The 20,353-nt window shown below is 32.0% G+C and overlaps 1 protein-coding gene across 14 annotated transcripts in view; it reads left to right on the forward strand.

Annotated features, from left to right (window-relative positions):
- Positions 1-20,353, forward strand: part of GPHN (gephyrin) — a 624,049-nt gene that overhangs the window by 398,574 nt on the left and 205,122 nt on the right. For all 14 annotated transcript variants that reach the window (XM_064571194.1, XM_064571187.1, XM_064571189.1 and 11 more), the window contains one exon: positions 6,202-6,336. In XM_064571194.1, coding sequence (XP_064427264.1) covers positions 6,202-6,336 — 135 coding nt within the window. The remainder of the gene's footprint in view (positions 1-6,201; positions 6,337-20,353) is intronic.

Here is a 20,353-nt window from a genome sequence, read left to right on the forward strand (position 1 = left end):
AAAAAAGAACATCTAAGTGCCTGATAAACATATAAAATAATGCTTTTTCTCATTAACAGTCAGGGAAAGGAACATTAAAACCATGATAACTATTATTACTACTACCAGATGTGAAAAAAATTGCTAATATTGACAGTACTAGATAGAGATATGTTTTAGAGTAAGAGGAACTATCGCCATTTTCTTTCAATAGACATATAAATTGGCTTAACCAATTTGGAAATTTGTAAAAGGGTATGCCTACCCAATAACCAGCAATTCTGTTCCTGAATATATATATCCTAAAATTAATGCATATAGGAATCATGATACATACTAGAATGTTCATAGTAACATTGTTCATAGTGTCTCCAAAATGGAAACAGTACAAATGTCCATCAACTCAGTAATCCATATTCACTGCTTCCCTTTCCTTACCTCTAATTTTTTTTGACTTCTTGTAATAAGGTATCTATGTTCATCAAATAATGAAATAGCTGTGTCTCAGACAACTAATAACTACTCCCATCTTGTTCTTTGGCATCTGTCTCTTTCCCTTTTTGTGGCTTGTTAAATTTTATCTATATGTGTTCTTTATAGTTAAAAGAGTCTGTTTCTTGGTTAGCCTCCCTCTCTCTTTTTTTCCCCTTTTGCTCATTTGATTTGTTTCTTAAATTCCACATATGAGTGAAATCATATGGTATTTGTCTTTCTCTGACTGACTTATTTCGCTTAGCGTAATACTCTCTAGCTCCATCCATGTCACTACAAATGGCGAGATTTCATTCTTTTTTATGGCTGAATAATATTCTGTTGTATAGATAGATAGATAGATAGATAGATACATACATACATACCACATCTTTTTTATCTATTCATCAGTTAATGGACATTGGACTGTTTCCATAATTTGGCTATTGTAGGTAATGCTGCTATAAACATCAGGGAGCATGTATGTATGCCTTTGAATAAGTGTTTTTGGATTCTTTGGGTAAACACCTAGTACTACAATTGCTATATCATAGTGTGGTTTCATTTTTAACTTTTTGAGGAACCACCATACTGTTTCCCAGAATCACTGCATCAATTTGCATTCCCACCAACAGTGTAAGAGGGTTCCTGTTTCCCTACATCCTCGCCAACACCTGTTGTTTCTTGTTGATTTTAGCTGTTCTGACAGGTGTAAGGTGATATTTTAGTTTTGATTTGCATTTCCCTGTTGATCAGTGATGTTGAGCATGTTTTCATATGTCTGTTGTCCATCTGTATATCTTCTTTGGAAAAATGTTTATTCATGTCTTCTGCCCATTTTTAATTGCATTGTTTGTTCTTGGGGTGTTGAGTTTTATAAGTTCTTTATAGTTTTCAGATACTAACCCTTTATCAGATATGTCATTTGCAAATATCTTCTGTCATTCTGTAGGTTGCCTTTTTAGTTTTGTTGATTGTTTCCTTTGCTGTTCAGAAAATTTTTATTTTGATGAAGTCCCAGTGGTTTATTTTTGCTTTTGTTTCCCTTGCTTCAGGAGACATATCTAGAAAGAAGTTGTTACAGCTTATGTCAAAGAGGTTATCACCTGTGTTCTCTTCTAGGATTTTTATGGTTTCAAGTCTCACATTTAGGTCTTTAATCCACATTAAATTTATTTGTGTATTTGGTGTAAGAAAGTGGTCCAGTTTCATTCATTTTCATGTTGCTGTCCAACTTTCCCAACACTGTTTGCTGAAGAGACTGTCTTTTTCCCATTGGGTATTCTTTCCTGCTTAGTTGAAGATTAATTGACCATATAGTTGTAGATTCGTTTCTGGGTTTTCTATTCTGTTCCTTTGATCTGTGTGTCTATTTTTGTGCCAGTAACATACAGTTTTGGTCACTACAAGTTTGTAATATAACTTGAAGTCTGGAATTGTGAGGCCTCCAGCTTTGCTTTGCTTTTCAAGGTTGCTTTGGCTATTCGGGGTCTTTTGTGGTTCCGTATAAATTTTAGGATTGTTTGTTCTATCTCTGCGAAAAATACTGTTGATATTTTGATAGGGGTTGCATTAAATATGCAGATTGCTTTGGATAGTATAGACATTTTAACAATATTTGTTCTTCCAATCCAAGAACATGGAATGTTTTTCCATTTGTTTGTGTCATCTTCAATTTCTTCATCAGTGTTTTATAGTTTTCAGAGTACAGGTCTTTCATCTCTTTGATTAGGCTTATTCCTAGGTATCTTACTGTTTTGGGTGCAATTATAAATGGGATTGATTCTTTCATTTCTCTTTCTGCTGCTTCATTATTGGTGTATAGAAATGCAACAGATTTCTGTACATTGATTTTTTTATCTTGCAACTTTACTGAATTCATTTAGGAATTCTAGCAGTTTTTTGGTGGAGTCTTTCCAGTTCTCAGTGGCTTTTTTTCAACTCTTTTTTTGTTTGTTTTTTATTTTAATATTCTTTTTTTATTTCATTTTATTATGTTATGTTAATCACCATACATTACATCATTAGTTTTTGATGTAGTGTTTCATGATTCATTGTTTGTGTATAGAACCCAGTGCTCCATTCAATATGTGCCGTCTTTAATACCCATCACCAGGCTAACCCATTCCCCTACCCCCCTCCCCTCTAGAACCCTCAGTTTGTTTCTCAGAGTCCATAATCTCTCATGGTTCGTCTCCCCCCCCCCCCCCCCGATTTCCCCCCACTTCATTTTTCCCTTCCTACTATCTTTTTTTTTTAACATATAATGTATTATTTGTTTCAGAGGTACAAGTCTGTGATTCATCAGTCTTACACAATTCATAGCGCTCACCATAGCACATACCCTCCCCAGTGTCTATCATCCAGCCACCCCATCCCTCCCACCCCCCACCACTCCAGCAACCCTCAGTTTGTTTCCTGAGATTAAGAATTCCTCATATCAGTGAGATCGTATGATACATGTCTTTCTCTGATTGACTTATTTCGCTTAGCATAATACCCTCTAGTTCCATCCACATCATTGCAAATGGCAAGATTTCGGGGTTTTTTGATGGCTGCATAATATTCCAGTGTGTGTGTGTGTGTGTGTGTGTGTGTGTATATATATATATATATATATATATATATATATATATATATATACATATTTATACCACGTCTTCTTTATCCATTCATCTGTTGATGGACATTTGGCTCTTCCCATAGTTTGGCTGTTGTGGACATTGCACTATAAACATTGTGGTGCACATACAGCTTCAGATCACTACATTTGTATCTTTGGGGTAAATACCCAGTAGTGCAATTGCTGGGTCGTAGGGTAGCTCTATTTTCAACTTTTTGAGGAACCTCCATACTGTTTTCCAGAGTGGCTGCACCAGCTTGCCTTCCCACCAACAGTGTAGGAGGGTTCCCCTTTCTCCGCATCCTTGCCAACATCTCTCGTTTCCTGACTTGTTAATTTTAGCCATTCTGACTAGTGTGAGGTGGTATCTCATTGAGTGTCTGTTGGCCATTTGGATGTCGTCTTTGGAAAAATGTCTATTCATGTCATGTATTTTTTTCAACTCTTATCCTACTTATCTTCTCTCCATAGTTGATATTCTTTCACATCTCCTTGAAAGTTTCTTCTCTTTTCCCTTCCCATATATTCATTCAGTCTTGATTTTCCTCTTATGTGTCTAACAATTTCTTAAAGATATGAAAAGTAAATAATTTATCTTCCAAACTGAAATACTTTTGAAGTGAAAAGATGTGCTATATAATAACTGAGCCAGTATGGTGTGCCTGGGTGGCTCAGTCGTTAAGAGTCTGCCTTCGGCTCCGGTCATGATCCCAGGGTCCTGGGATTGAGGCCTGTGTCAGGCTCCCCACATCAGGCTGTCTGCTCGGCGGGAAGCCTGCTTCTCCCTCTCCCACCCCTCCTGCTTGTGTTCCCTCTCTCGCTGTCTCTCTCTCTGTCAAATAAATAAATAAAATTTTAAAAAAAAATTGAGCCAGTATGATAGATATAAATCCTGATTGTTCAAAAAAGGAAAAATAGGATGTACTGTTATTTCATTTACAGATTGTTTTTCCCCTTGATTTTTTCTTCTGTTAAGCCTGTAATATGGATCTCCCCTAGAATTATCAACCATCATCTTTTGTTCTTTTACATACTGTCCTTGGATGATCTGAAATATATGCATGACTGAAACTGTCACCTCCATTGATAATTCCCAAAGTATATACCCAACCCCTAACATTTTCCTGAGCTCCAGACTCATATTTCTAAAAGCTCATTTGGTATCTCCAGACTATTAAACCCAAAGAATGTACTTCAAATTTAAACTCATCTTTCCCCTGAAATATCCTGCTGTCCTGTTTACATTCATACACACAGAGAGAGCGAGAGAGAGAGATGGGTAGTATATGTACACATGTGTTTGTTAGTCTGGAAATCTATATATCTTACATACATACTACTTTGTGCATGTGCTTTCTTAGGTACTGGACATAAAATAGTAGCAAAAGCATGGCTTCATCATGACAAGGCATTCTAGTATGGGACATAGACATTGATCAAACTATAACAGATATAAATGTAGTATAACTGTGGAAATTACTATGAAGTAGAGGAGCATGGTGTCATGTGAAGTATAATAGGAGATTTCTTTGACTTTTTTTCTAATACATGGCCTTTTTTGCTAGACATTAATGGCAACATATAGCTCTTTTAAATCAGACTATCTACTTCTGTTTCCTTAACTTATTTATCACAGTTCAGTACTCAAATGAACTAGCAGGTAGAGCAGTTTTTCATCTCAGAATTCCCGTTGCTTTTCACCCTAGTTATGAGAACATTATTTATAAGTCATATAAATTAACTAATGATAAATGATAGCAATACCATTGGTAATGAGGATATTGGTATGGAAACTAAATAAAAGAGCTTCTATGGAAATTTGTGAGAAACAGATGATGCATAAGATCAGGAGCACCTTTCTAATCATAAAGTCTGGTTGCTGCTTCCTTGTTTTCACATGGTTAGAGATATTTACTGATCGAATGTTAATTGCTTATCTTTTTATCATATGTATGTCCCCTCTGTGCTCAAAACTTGAAAGTGGTCAAGTTCTCATTTTGAGATCAGAAAACCTAAACCCATTAGTATTAGCCCAGAACAGGAACTAAATTATGCATAGCCCAAAATAATAATTTTATAATCAACATAAATAATAATTTTTATAATGAATAATCCACATTATTTGTCCTTATGTTTGTATATTTTTAGAATGGTGATATTCAATTACATCAGTTTTTACCATGTTGATAGGTATAACATAATAAGATCAATAATAATAGTCAATATTTATTTAGTACTACTTTGTAGTGCTAGATAATTTATATGCATTATCTTATTTAATCCTCAACAGTAATCTGGTGAGGTAGATGCTGTCATTATTCATTTTTTTAGATAAAGGAAATGGTGATTTAAAAAGCAAAGCCATCAGTGTCCCCACAGAAGTCATAGCATAGTTATATGGGATAATTGTGAAGAGTTTAATAAGGAACTATAGTGTGTTTACAAAGGTTTGGGCAGATTTTAGGGAAAGCAAAAAACACAGTGCAGTGCCCTGAGACTAGTAATACTGGGAACCATCAATATCCCTAGTCCTAATGGGGCAAAGGGAGGGAACTGCTACTGGAATCCAGAAAAGAGCCGTAAGCTCCTGTCAGATGACCAGGGGCTGTGACTTAGCCAACCTGTGGTAACCTGGTGGAGAAGGACACAAGGGAATAAAGATCAGACCTTACTCTCCTCTAACCTTTCAGTTTCCTGGCACTAGCTGAACCCAACTAGAAACTAGAGAGCACAGAATAGCTTGTTGATTCTATCTATACAGGTCAGCTTAGAGCCAAGAGGATAAAGTGTGGAGGAAGGAAAATGGAAAATATCTAGGAATTAAATAATTATTAAATAGCAGAGCCAGTATATGAATGCCGAACATTTTACTCCTTAACTGCAATGCTAGACTGCCTCTCATTAAAAAAGTTTCATGCAATATTATTTGGTAAGAGAAAATATTTTAAAACTGAAGGTTCCTATCCTATCCCAAATTGTTGGATGCATTTATACCTAACAGTGAGTGAGACCAAATATATGAGAGCTAGGCAGCAAAGAATGCCATTTAAAAAAAAAAAAAGGTGCGAGCATTGATTTTAATGTTGGTATTTTCAGAATATTAAACCATTCTTGTTTTTCTTGTTCAGATTCCAGACTCCATCATTTCTCGTGGCGTTCAGGTGCTCCCACGAGACACAGCCTCCCTCAGCACTACTCCTTCAGAATCGCCTCGTGCTCAGGCTACATCTCGCCTTTCTACAGCTTCCTGCCCAACACCAAAAGTAAGTACAGTTCCTTGGCACCTTAAATTTGTTCTACTGTACGAGTCTGGGAAATTTAACCAATATTTCCCTCTGCTTGTCAAGGTTGGATTGCATGCAAGATAATGCAATGAAAAATGAATGGATTATAAAATAATTGACACTTACTGTTTCACAGATTGTCAAATTAGGCCAACAGTAGGACAATAGAAATTTCATGTAAAATGTCTACTCCTACATCACAGCTATAGGTATTACTTTCTGTAGCTCCCTGTTTCTTTGTTTTAGACTTGTTATTTTTTAGCTACTCATCAGTATAGATGTGAAGTTATTTGTTTATGCAAAGGATGAATGCATTTCTGGCCAATAAAAAATAAGATTAACAAAATAAAAAAATGTCACCAAAAGAATTTTTTTTTAGCTTGTCCAGGCTGGGGTAGCTCCCTGCTCTAGTATCATTCCAAATTTTTTCAAACATATTCAACTTGGAATGTTGCTGCCTAGTATTTGGAAACAAATCTAAATTGATTAGAAAGAAAGTTTTAATGCCAACCTTTGGGGGAGGAAGGAAGTTTTTTAGTATTTATTTCTTATAATTTTTCCCAAGTACTGAATCATATGTGGGAGGAAAAAAGGATTAGACATTTATTTGCTGCCTCATATCTTCATGTATATGATAAATTAAGTAGCAGACTTAATAATGGCTGTAACTGCTTTCTTCTGGAATGTCCCTTTTCTGGTTAAGTTAGTCATTTGTGCTTTCAAGTTTTCTATATGATGGATCCAACATTGGCCTCAAAAGATTAACAGTAACATTCCTTCTTATTTAATAAGATATGGTATTAGATATCAGCTGTACACTAAATTTATTCAGGGGATCTGCAGGTAATTTTTCAAACTATGGCTTCTTCTCTGTCATCAAATTTACAACTTATTTGGCTGTCTTCCTCAATTTTCATGAGTTTTAGAATGTTAAAACTGGACTTAACTTAGAAGTTAATCCCAAGCAGTTCTTCATATGTGTAGTACAGTTGCTTTTACATACCGTGGTACAACCTTCTCAGGAAAGTCCTCACAGTGTTACTGTTGTATATCATCACTTTTGGATTTGTGTCAAATATAACCAATATTAATTTTATAGTTTAAAAAAATTATGGTTCTAAATCTTCAATGAAGAAAAACTGTAAGAATATTCTAGACAAAATATATGTTAATGCCATTCAGGTGCCATTCAGCTGTATCTTCAACTGAATGAAAACATGGAGTTCTAAGACTTGAATTGGTTAGAAGAATCTTATTCATGTCTTTAAGATTTTTAAAACAAAAGAATTTATTGTTTACATTAAATCCCAACTATACAAGCTATACTCATTTCTGAAGTCTGGGAAATAAAGCTAAAAGTTTAGTCCACTATAAATGTTTAATCATTCACCAAATATTAAGACCCAAATGTTAGGAATGTGGAACTATTCAAGGTGCAGTATTCTTTTCCTTAATAATATACTGTGAACATAAATATCTAAGCTAAATTTAATTAAACATAGTAGATCTTGAGCCTTTTTAAAACTTTGTAATTACATTCTAATTACAAAAGGAATATTAAAAGCAATTCTAAAATAACTTGGCATTCCAAATTTACTAAAGTGAAATCCTAAAAATAAAAATATTAACATCTATTAAGTTAATTTGCTCATTACGAAACTTTAGGAGAACAAATAGCTTGTCTTAATATTTTTTCCTTAGTTACCACTTCGGCATTCAAAATAACAATGAATTCAAATAAAGCAGTGTATTTGGATACCTTTTTTTTTCCCCTAGGATTTTTTTTCTTTATTTTTACCTAGGAATAAGGTTCTTTTCCTTTTAGATAATTTTTACCGGCACCAGAATATATACCTCAAAGATAAAATTAGTACTTCAGTGTAATTTTAAAATTAAACTTCTAAGGCTGAACCAGAATACTAATGTAATAAAAAACTAGTTTGAATATTGATTTTTTTAGAAGGAGTGAAGAAAGTCAAATTAGTCTATTGAAAGTCTCAAATTATAAAACTGCTTAATTAAACCTAAACTTAATATTCTTATATGTGCTTTTATATCAGTGACAGATATAATCTCTGCCCTCATGGAGTTTACAGTTTAGTTGATGGTATATTAAAATAAATAGGTAGATAAACATAAATTATTCTAATAATTATAATTTTACCATAACTTAATTATAAATTGAGATTCATGCTAAGCAGAAATGAACAAGTTATACTGATAGAAAATAGGAGGGAAACCTTACTTAGGTAGGATTATCAGAGAAGTCCTCTCTAAGGAGAACATTTCACCTGGGATATGAAGGATGAATAAAAAACAAAAGCTTTGGGCGCCTGGGTGGCTCAGTCGTTAAGCGTCTGCCTTCGGCTCAGGTCATGATCCCAGGGTCCTGGGATCGAGTCCCACATCGGGCTCCTTGCTCTGCGGGAAGCCTGCTTCTCCCTCTCCCACTCCCCCTGCTTGTGTCCTGCTCTCGCTATGTCTCTCTCTGTCAAATAAATAAATAAAATCTTAAAAAAAAAAAAAAGACTTTATTTAAAAAAAAAACAAAAAAAAAAACAAAAGCTTTTCTGTTGGGTGGAGGTTTTGAGAATTATATTCAGCAATAATGACCACTTTAAACACAGCTGTCACCAACCAGTTATCAACAGTCAAGAACTCTCAGACTAAAAACTTCATTACTACATGAAAAGTCTAATTCAGTGACTTTATAATCCAACTTCAGATATTACTTCCTTTTTATTTTAAATATATTTTTTTGCCTTTCCCTACTAAGTCAGATTGCAAGGCTATAGGTTTTAGCACTTAAATCTATTATAGATGAATTGTTTATTTTAATTTTGTAGCATAAAAATGTAGGGCAGAAAAGTTAGAATGCCAGGCTTCTAATTTGAGATATGGGTAAAGGGTGATATTATTAACTATATTAAGGAATAATAAGAGAAGAAACTCATTTTAGGGTAAGAGAAAGGAGTTAATACATTTTGGTTTTGAATGTATTCAATCTGAGATACGTATGAGACATCCTAGGAATGATATGCTGCATAAAATCATAACAGTAGTGAGTTTGATATTGTTACTGTTACTGCATCTTGGTGCTGATATTTATAATTTAGTACCTAATAGTGTCAGCCAAACCCCACAGAGGTCCCTCTTTTACCTTTCAGATTAGACATGCAGTCTGTCATATGCAGAAATATATGTGCAAATGTATTTTCTTTTCATCAGAAATACAATATGGTCTTGAATGGTCATCAGTAGAAAGAACACTTGACTTGATAATAGAAGACATGGATTCAATGCTGGCTTCTCTGCTTAATAACCACACTAACTTAAGCAAGTTGCTCAACTTTTCTGAGCTTCGTGTCTGTAAAGAAATGCAGTCCTTGCCTCTCCAACAGGGTTATTGATTTATTAAATAGTCTTTGCCTCGTGCTGGGGAAGCAGTGTGAGTAGTAGACATTGTTCTTGCCATTACAAACAGACAAAATAGGCAACTACAAATTACAGTAAAGTATAAGTGCCATGATTTATCACCAAGAGTACAGAATACTCTGGGAATAACCATCAGAAGTACTTTCCCTCTGTAGCTTTTTATCAACTGGGCAGTATTTAAGCTAAAAGACTTCCTGTTCTTTTACCTCTGTGCCTCTATTTTTTTTAAGTCAACAACTATAATATTAAACATTATTTTGGGTTCACATTTTATATGTTTACTACAATGTAATATCCTAGATTGTCCTTTTACTCTTTAAGATTACCAGCTATAGTGAGAACAAGATCTATAAAATACACCATTTGGATTTCCTTTTTAATATGCAATCTAATGAAGACAACCAACTTTTCTAAACAATCTATTAAATGGCATTGTCTCCAACAATATTTATTTGTTGTGCCGAAATGATGTAATATTTTATTGTATGTGGGAAAAAAATCTTTTCTCTTTTTACCAGTTATTTTCTTTTAATGAAACCTGACTGAAATGACAGATGATTTTCACTCCACTTGCTTTATGAAACTGTGAAGTATCTTTGAAGAAAAACTTGGAATTTTAATCTTATGTTGCCCTAAGTAAAAGAGTGGCTTAGCCAAAAAAGTCAAATAGTATGTAGATTCCATTTAAATAATAGTGAGCAATATCTAGAAGACTCAGATTCTAACACGGTGATAATATCCCAAAAATTGTTTGCTAAAAGAATAATTCTATAACAGATAAATTATCGTATAAAGTGAGCATGATTCACAACTTAAATGAATGTTGATTTTTCAATTATAAAAGGTAGCAGCATCTCTATTTGAAATCAAGAGGCATGGGTAGAGAATAATGACCAGAGCAAAAAAGAAAAAAAAAAACTTTCAATCAATTCACCATTCCCAGTAGATGTTGTTAAAATAGGGAATAATTTTTAAGACCAATTTAATTATCTTTTGATTCATTAAGCATCTAGTTTGGCTTAAAAACTAAATGTAGTCTATTGTCACATATTCTCTGTACCTTAAAGATTAGAATAGAATTGTACCCAGATTAACCAGCAAGTTATTTTTTTTCGTTAGGAAGAAAATATAAATACTATCTATATAAAACTAAAGGTTATGGAATTATTAAAAACTGTATGTACGGAAATATCTTAATATGAAGGGTATGTTAATTAATACACTAATGTCTAATCTTAATTCAAACAAAATGCAGAATTATGACTTCACTCTAGGTTTCTATTATTTTCCTTTGAGAAAATGAATTTAGATTACTCTGGATAAAGAATAAATGATTGTCACAGTTTTTAATGTGTATGTCTGAAAAGCGGTGTGATTTTCTTTATGTATTCCCTTGAGATTTTTTCCTAGTCATGTTAGTTTGTACAAACTATTGCACAGTGTCACCATTTTCCTTTGTGAACACCAGAGTGATTATGTGTATGGTTAGTTTCATTGGTTCTAAACCTGAGGCTCCCAAGTCTCTGGAGAATCTTATGAAGTTGTTAAAATTCTAGCCTAGATCAAAATGCTAAGTGGACCCCACAAATTATTTTCTACTATTTTGAAGAACCTAAACAAAATCAGTAAGACTACTTTAAATACTAAGTTTCTTTTGCTTTTGTCTGAAATTATATCAACATTGGTATATCAAAATCTGTTCAACTGTTAATGACATTATAAAAATTTATGGTTGTATATGTAGAGTGGACAAGTGCCAAAATATTTGAAAAGCACAGAATTAGTGATATCAGTAGTACATTCTCTGGACATAAAAATGCAAGTTTTCTTTTGTGCAAAGTTAATTGCCCCATCTGGGGAATATTGAGTAATAATAGTCTCAACATTATGGGTCAAATCTGGCAGTTCTCAAACTTAATGGTCTCAGGACCACTTAAAAATTAAGGACTCCAAATAGCTTCTGTTTATGTGTGTTATATCTAGAAATTTTTTTAATGTTTATTTATTTGCTTCAAAATAAGAATAATAAAGCCTTTATATGTTAACATAAACAACATTGTAATGAAAATAATATTTTCCAAAACAGAAAACAAAAGTTGGAAAAGGATGGCATTGTTTTATATTTCTCAAATATATTTTAATGCCTGGTTTAATAGAAGATAGCTGGATTCTTACATCTGCTTCTGTAATTTAGTCTGTTGTGATATGTTTTGGTTGAAGAATATGAAAAAACAGAAAACAAATTCAGCTTCACACAGTTATGTAGTTAGAAAAGAAAGGACTAGCATTTTCACATAGTCCTGGATATTCTTTTGACACTACACCAAAAATTTACAATTGATAGTTTGTTAAAAGTTAGTTGAAGTATGAAATCTAAAACCCTCTCATGGACTATACTACACTCTGATATATTAAAATTTGTTGGTCCATCTTGAACTTTGAATGGATCTTATACCCGGGCATGATTTTGGAATATATTTGTTGGTCACTTAGAAAATATAAGTTCTTCCAAATGTTGACATATTTCATTATATTATACTAAAAATTTATTTTCATTGCTATAACCACCATGCTGATCAAAAAAAGCCTTGGAAGCATTGGAAGCTCTCAAGTTCATGGTGATATATGTTTTCCACAATTCTAATTTTTTCTTAAAAGTTAAAATTTTATCCTTGGCAAAAAAAAAAAAAAAAGTAACAAATCCTGTCTGTTTTCCTTAAATTGGCAGGCTTATTTCATTCAATTTTGAGAAAATGTCTACCACACATCTGAGTCTGGATAATCATAGTTTGTCCATCATTGTTTCATTACTTCAAGTAAAAATAATGTTCTGTGCAAAACCTGGTTAGTTCAGCTTACACCTCAACTGCAGAAGTGCTTTTCCTTGAGAAAACCATCATCCTTTGGTATTCAATGGAAGTATTTTATTCATACTTTTCATTTTGTCGTACTCAAGGGACAAGTTTTAATTAAATTAGTATTCATGATTTCACTGAAGACAAGGTTAAATGAAACTAGCTTTTCATTTTTGAAACTGTTAGTTTTGGGGGTTTTTTAACTATTAGTACATAGTAGTGAATAGTACAATGACTATTCATACTGTTTGGATCCACTGTCTTGGATTTGCACTAAGATACGAACCCACCATTGCTTTTGTACCATCAGTACAAATGTCAATTTAGTGAAAAAGGAAAATAATGTTTTAGTACTATTGTTGAAATGATTTGGCCTTGTGGACCCCTGACAAGGTCTTGAGGACCTTCGTGGGTCCGTGGACCATACTTAAATTGTCACTAGTACAATAAAATGGTAAACTGGTTTATGTTTCTTGAAAATATCCTAGGTCAAAATTATGTATGCTGAATCTTATCTTCCATTGAGACAGTGTTATGGTGGTATTCTCAGTCCAGAGATTGCATTCTTTATGTAAATGACCACCAGTACCATGCTCAAGCATTACAAATGATTGACCCCGACTCTGTGATCCAGATTAATTCTAGGGCAGGGAATAGAGTTTCTCCTCCCTGATTCAAAATGAGAGAAGACTTTAAGAGTCTTTTGAAGACACATAACCAGAACTTGTAATTTCTGGCTAACTCTACTCATTTCCAATGTGATGCTACTTCTGTATTTGGGTACCAATTGATTTCTCCCCAGGATATCCTGTCCTAATAAATACACAGAGAGCCCTCTTTTAAGTCATAGCATAGTTGTTGGAAGATCATGTATTAGGGATATAATTGGGGGTGACTTTTTTTTTTTAATTAGGTTGGAACACTTAAACTTGGTGAGATTTTTAAATAAAAATATAAATTTTCAGCTTTTCCTAAAAAAATCAGATTGACATTATTGGGCTAATACTGACATATATAAGTACTCACCTAGCATTCTGTATACCCACCAAGCTCTTTTCTTTATTTTCATTAAATGCCTGGCACCTATAGATATAACTGATTCTTATTCATTATTGCCTACTTTCTCCTCTGTAACATGTATGTTTTGCTATTTACTCTGGCTTCATAGCAAAACAGATTTTTGAGGCTTCAAATAAAGGACGGTTCTCTTATATCCTTTTCTAATGAGAAAGATACTACCCAGTATGGTAAAATATTTCATATTTTGAAAAAACTGGAATTAGATAATAACAGTATATTTTAGCTATTAATTTTGAATTTACAAATTATTTTAAATGGTTATTCTGTGACATTCTGCAAGTATGCAGCATTATACATTGATTTCTGTTTGTTCATTCATCTGCCTTTATATATCATAGAAATTGAAAATGGAATTCCCCTGATCCTTTTCTAATTATTGAATGTTCACAGAATTATGTTCATCATTGAAACTAAATATAACTTAACTGTGAATGTATAATTGCCATCCTGAAATCTGAACTTGCAAATGAATTTTGATTAGTTAGCCTGAGAAGATATAGTTAACCAGAAATTATTAGCTATAGAGTTAATAGTTTTATAGTTTAGATAGTCTGTAAATGGCATGGTGTTTTTTTAATTTTAAAAAAGTAACATATGTACTCATTTTACAGCAAAAAAGAAAAAAGGAAAAAAAAGAGTTCATGTATGACAACTCTTAATAAATGGCAACATCTAAATTTCGCTATATATTATCCTGTTATTTTTTCTAAAAATTCAAATATTTTATTTAAATGGATAGTAATGGGAAGGCAGTGGTTAAGAGCTCAGGTTCTGGAGTCTGACAGACCTGGTGAGAAATATCAGCTTTATCACTTACTAGATGTGTGACTTTCAGAAAGTTACTTTACCTCTATAATGTTACTTATCTAATCTATAATGAAAAATAATACTATTTGCCTCATAGAGTTTTTTAAGGTGTAAATTTGAAAATGCAAATAGCTTATCACAGTGTTTGAAATATAGGAAGTGTTCAATAAATGTTAGCTGTTATTACTAAACTATATAATATTTTAACCTATTTCATTCATTTAGTAGTATGAACATCTTCCTATGTCATGAACTTCTTTATATTTTTAAAAATTATCTTCTGCAACATTATTATTACTTATTGTTTAGCATTCTACTTTTTTTTTTCCAGTTTTTTCCAGCCCCTATTTGGATATCTTAGGTGTTTTTTTTTTTTTCCAGCCCCTATTTGATATCTTAGGTGTTTCCTGTTTCCCAGTTTTAAAAACAATGGTGTAATAATCTTCTGGAAGTTAAATGTTTTAGTCTTCTTTTAATTAAACTTAGCAGCTTGTATTAATTTTACCTCTGAAAGTATATGCAGAACTTTTAGGCCCTTGATTCCTATAATTTATATGGATACCAAAAACAGATTATTTTTGCATATTCATGAATTTAGTTTGATGATATTATGTAAGAAGCTAGTTTAACATTTGTATTTGACTGATTTATTGGCAGACATTTAAAAATTATGGATCCAAAGTTGTTTGAAAAATTAACATTAAGTATGTAAAAGTATTGCACTATGAGGCACTAAATATTGAGTATCAGCCCTAGTCTGCCACTTTATAGCTTTTTTGAGAACTGGTAGACCTCAGTTTCTATTTCTGTAACACTCTGGTATTAAATTAATCAGCCTCTAAATTCCCTTGTAGGCCTATAATCCCATTCCTTTGAAATAAGTTTCTCCACTGACTTGAATAAATATTATAATTCTATTTAGCCCTTCTGTCTGATATTATATTAATATCTAATTAATATAAAATAATTTACATTTATTTATTCCAGCTTTTGCATTCCATGCTACTACATAAAGTTAGAGATTATCAACTGAAAACGTTCTAATCTCATTTAAGATCTCTCTCATTCAGATCAAACTCATCTCTTTTAAATGGAATATTGGTTTCTCTTGATATCCACTAGAGTTGTATTTAAGTTATAGGAAGATAGAAAAGTAAGAACTGTAGAACAAGAAGGAATAGTGAAATTAAGAATACCACCTTTCAGTTCCATTTAATAGCTTTGCTTTCTATAAATTCATTTTTAATTGTTTGGGGGGCATGTTTTGTGCAAAAAGCAGCTGAACAAAGATAACCTGTGCCACATTATTTTCGCAGCTGATTTCAGAGTTGATTAGATAGAGCCATGATTCAAATCCATGTAATTAACTGCCGTGTCTCATGTAGGAGTACAGTACAGAGCATATCCCAAACTAACATAATCTCTAGATCTTTATATTGTAAAATGATATATATTCTAAAACTAATCATGTATTTTCTTGCCCAAAACTTCAGGATTACCTGCTGTCCTGTCCCTACTCATTCTATTTTCATTAAAAACAAAGCAATACATTAATTCAGAAGTTTATCCAATGAATATTTTTTAGTGCATATTATGTCAAATACTATGCTAGGTGTTGGGAAAACAGCAATAGACAGACTTCTTCGCCCTGCTCTCAAGGACCTTATAGAGGAGCTGAAATGGGGAAAAAAAAAAATTACAACATATCTATCAGATAAAGTGTTGATAGCCCACAAGAGCTCTTTTAATCTCATAGGAAAAAAAGAAATAAAATAACTGAAGAGCAGGAACAGCCATTTTATAAAAAGAAATAAATTCAGCAAAGAAATATGTCAAAAAACATGTATCCTCTCACTAGAAATCTATTTAAAATTTAAAACAATGCAAATTTTGCAGTCCAAATGATAACCATTTTTAAATTATAATCATCCATACTATAACGAGCAGTGACCTGAGTATTCCTATTGACAGTAGTAGGAATATAAATCTGTGTGACTTTTCAAGTGAACATTATCTATAAGGATATATCCTTAAAATTTTTCTTACATTTTTATCAGTCATAGTTTCCAGAAATTTATCCAGTGGAAATTATCAAAGAAGCCATCAAAGACTTATGTGCAAGACTATTTATCATAACATTATTCATATTCATAAAAAATTAGAACCAACCTTAATGTCTATGGTTAAATAACTTATACATACATATATGAGTTATTTATATAACCCAAAAAGCCATATCTTTTGGAGTATTTAATGACATGGAAAATGCTCAAAATAAAATATGTGGTTAGAAAAAAATAGTAAACAATAGTGCATAGGGATGGAATTGCAAGTTATTTTATAATCTATATTATTTTTTAAACCAGAAAAATAAAAATTTTTGTTATTTAAACATGGTCTGGTAATGACAGAGATAGATGTCTTTTGCCTGCTTTTCAGATTTATAACAAATCTTCATGAAGATCTTAGTTTTTGTAACTGTGTTTATACCAGAGCATTTTTATATCTAGGCTAAGCCATTCTATTCTTAATCTTGCTGGGTAGAAAATTGTATCATATTTCAATGAAAGTTTTAAAATAAATATTTTTCTGTTTCATACACAAATAATAAATAATTCTTAATAACATACACTGAATTACTTAAAGTTATTTCAAAGTGCCTAGTACTTCTCTTATACCACACCATTGTTGGGCTTCATAATTTCTTTTCAGGGATATAAAAAAATTTGGAAAAAAAGAACATGGATTGTAAGCTCTGGCAGGAAATAACTTGCTGAAAAGTCTAATTTTGTATAGATTGTTTTGGAATCAAAGCTATTATTGAAACCTAAAGATCAAAATTAAATCCATAATAAGCTATAAATAATTAATTTCAAATGTTAATATACCATGAGAAATCAGATCCTTAAAAATGAAGGATTTCTTAAGGATAGAAAATTTTTTCAGGAAGAGGTGGGTTGGTGGATCTGTGACTTGCTACCAAGATTCTGATTTTTGACTTCTCATTTCCTCAGTAACCTTTGCAACTCTTTCCTTGATCTTCTCTATTCCTTTGTTGGCTTAGTTTATAATCATATTGTTTTCTCCAGAAGTGCATTACTTATTTTTCCTTGACACATAATTGTCACTTATCTTACTTTCATTTCTTCCCTCTTTTTTACTTTGCTTTAATAAGTCATAAATTAAACTGAATTGTTTTATGATGAAGCAACAGTTTTATTGAAAGAGCCGAAATATAGTTAATTGAAATATTAACCAATCCCAAAAGTATTTCTTTATTTTCAAGAGTATGGTTAAATTTTGAGCTCTAAAGTAAAACATTTTTTAAAATCTCCTCCAAATCATGACTACCAGAAACAATCTATAGCTTTACCAATATATACTGAGTGGTATTGGTTAAAAGATAAATAATTTCTAAGAAAAAAATTTTATTTCCTCTCACTGATACCCATACTTTTAAAAAAGTAGCATAATAAAATAGGGTTAGAAATATTTGTCTCTCAGGGTAGTTCTGAATGTAAATTAGGTAATTCTAAAAATAAAGTAATTCAATTCCTAGGGCAAAAAAACAAGGAAAAATGTTTGCTTAATCTGTGCCATTTTAATTCAAATGAATATAAAATATATCATGAGAGAAAGAGGAAAGATCTATATTAGTCATTCCATAAATGAGAGCCTAAGTTTAATGAAAAGACCTGAGAGAGAATTTAATAGTAAACATTTTTTATTGATATGTCTCCAGAAAGCCCCTGAACCTCTCTAGACCTGAGTTCAAACACAAAAAATATACAATCTTGTCTCAAATTTTTTCACAAATCTATATTAACTAAAGAGAAGTGTGAATACATATACCCAGTGATATGGGCACCTGACTTAATGTGGCTTTTACAAACCTAAAATTTCTTTCAAGTTTTATATTTTATTTTGAAAATTAATAAAACGTTGGGTTTCTACTCCAAAATCTACATGTTTCCTTTAATACAAATATAACGTTTACAACTACTTAATATTGGCCAGAGAGGTGAGGCTGAGATGGGATAATTTTCTACCTTGTTAAAAGTGGAAATGATTTTATAGTGAGCTCAGGTTTGGAGAATTGGGCTAAATCAAAGGTAATCAACAACCCATATTTTATTAGCATCCAGGCAGTTTCTTCTGTTGCATGATACTTCTAGAATTCAAGCTCTTATAAAAAAGGTAAATACATATAGCAGAGTCATTTCACTGCTTTATAGGCCACATCCTGGTAATTAATCCTTGAGGATAGATTCCTCTGCAGTTAATCTCTGACAAAAGATTCCCAGGAGGTTGCAAAAGAGGTGATACATTGTAATATTTTCAGATTATTTTTAATAGATATTTTGTTAAATATATTCTAGCTGACAGGCTGAATAGAAAGTTGAAATGTTTTTGACCCCCTGATTTATAACTTTTGAAATCACAATGAAATACTTATAAAATGTTTTATTCAGGGTAGAAAAATTATTAGTGATAACATTTTTTGTTTTGTAACATTTTAATTTTCAAATAGATAAACTAATAATCTCAACCAATCATAACCCCCACAATTCTTTATATCCAATTCTCAAATTTCATTTATATTGCAGTGATCCAATATGTAATAAAAACATTTGCAGTTTAACATCTCTTAGTTACTTGTGCAAAATGTTTAGCCTCATAGACAAATATGGGTAAAATTAGCTAATGATGTGAGGATCTTATAATTATCATGAAGAGTAAAGTAATTTATCTCATCCAAATGCTAATCTTTTGTGATTACTTTTAACTTCTTATCAAAGAAAAATAATAATCAGGCATTTGGACTAGCTGTGAATTTCTTTTATTTATACTATTCCATCATAATTGATGATTAAGGGTTGACTAGAATAAATGAGAATATTAAACTAAATCTATTGATGTTACTTTTCTCTAGTTCTCAAATTCTAGTTTATGAGACAAATCTTTTTCAAATTCTTTCTGAAGTTTTTCAGTATTAGCTATTATACCTGGTTCAGGAGCCACAAAAATATCACGTAACACTTGAATTACAACCACTTTTGGCATTGATAATAACCACATTGGTTTTCTAAAGTTGTCTTATGACAGTTTCAAATTTACAAAGTCAGATTTATATACAGAAAATTGATGTCAAGCATTGACAGATGAGCTTTCTGTTCCCAAACATCTTTGTTTAAATTGGTATTAAAATAAAAAATAAATTGGTATTATAGTCTGTTTTTCACAGTTAGAGTTCACGGGTGACTCTTACAACTCATTAAGTTTCTGTATTTGCACTTGCATTTGGAACTGAAATGGTTCAGGGAAAATTTCTTCCATAAATAAATAAAATAACATTGAATTTCTTCCATTGATGGAAAGAGAGACAGATAAACAAATAAGACAGAGACACATATACATATACATCTTCTTATAAGCATCATTTTTTTTCCAACCCATTTATTTCCAGGTCTATAAAGGGAATACAACTTTAAACTGGAACTCAGGAACTGTGGGTGTTGGTCCTAGATTTGTCATTAACAGATAACCTTGAAGAATATACCCCATGTTGCTGGAATTGATGTAATTTTAAGCCTTCTAGAAATAAAAGACAATGTAGAAAGTGGTGTTCACTTGTTACTAGATAACAATTCTGAAAATCTTCAGTTTCTCAAAGTTTTCCAGAAAGCAGCATGAGGCATTAGACTATTTTTTAATAGGAAATTACCTAATTTATCTTTATAATCACAATACTGTGAATCTCCACTTAAAATGGAAAATAGTTTTTGATGTATGTTCTCTGAGATCAAAGAAAATAGCAC

This window comes from Mirounga angustirostris, unplaced genomic scaffold (genome assembly GCF_029215605.1).
Source record: "Mirounga angustirostris isolate CCGP_5_RB_7025 unplaced genomic scaffold, mMirAng1.0.hap1 SCAF_9, whole genome shotgun sequence".
Taxonomy (NCBI): domain Eukaryota; kingdom Metazoa; phylum Chordata; class Mammalia; order Carnivora; family Phocidae; genus Mirounga; species Mirounga angustirostris.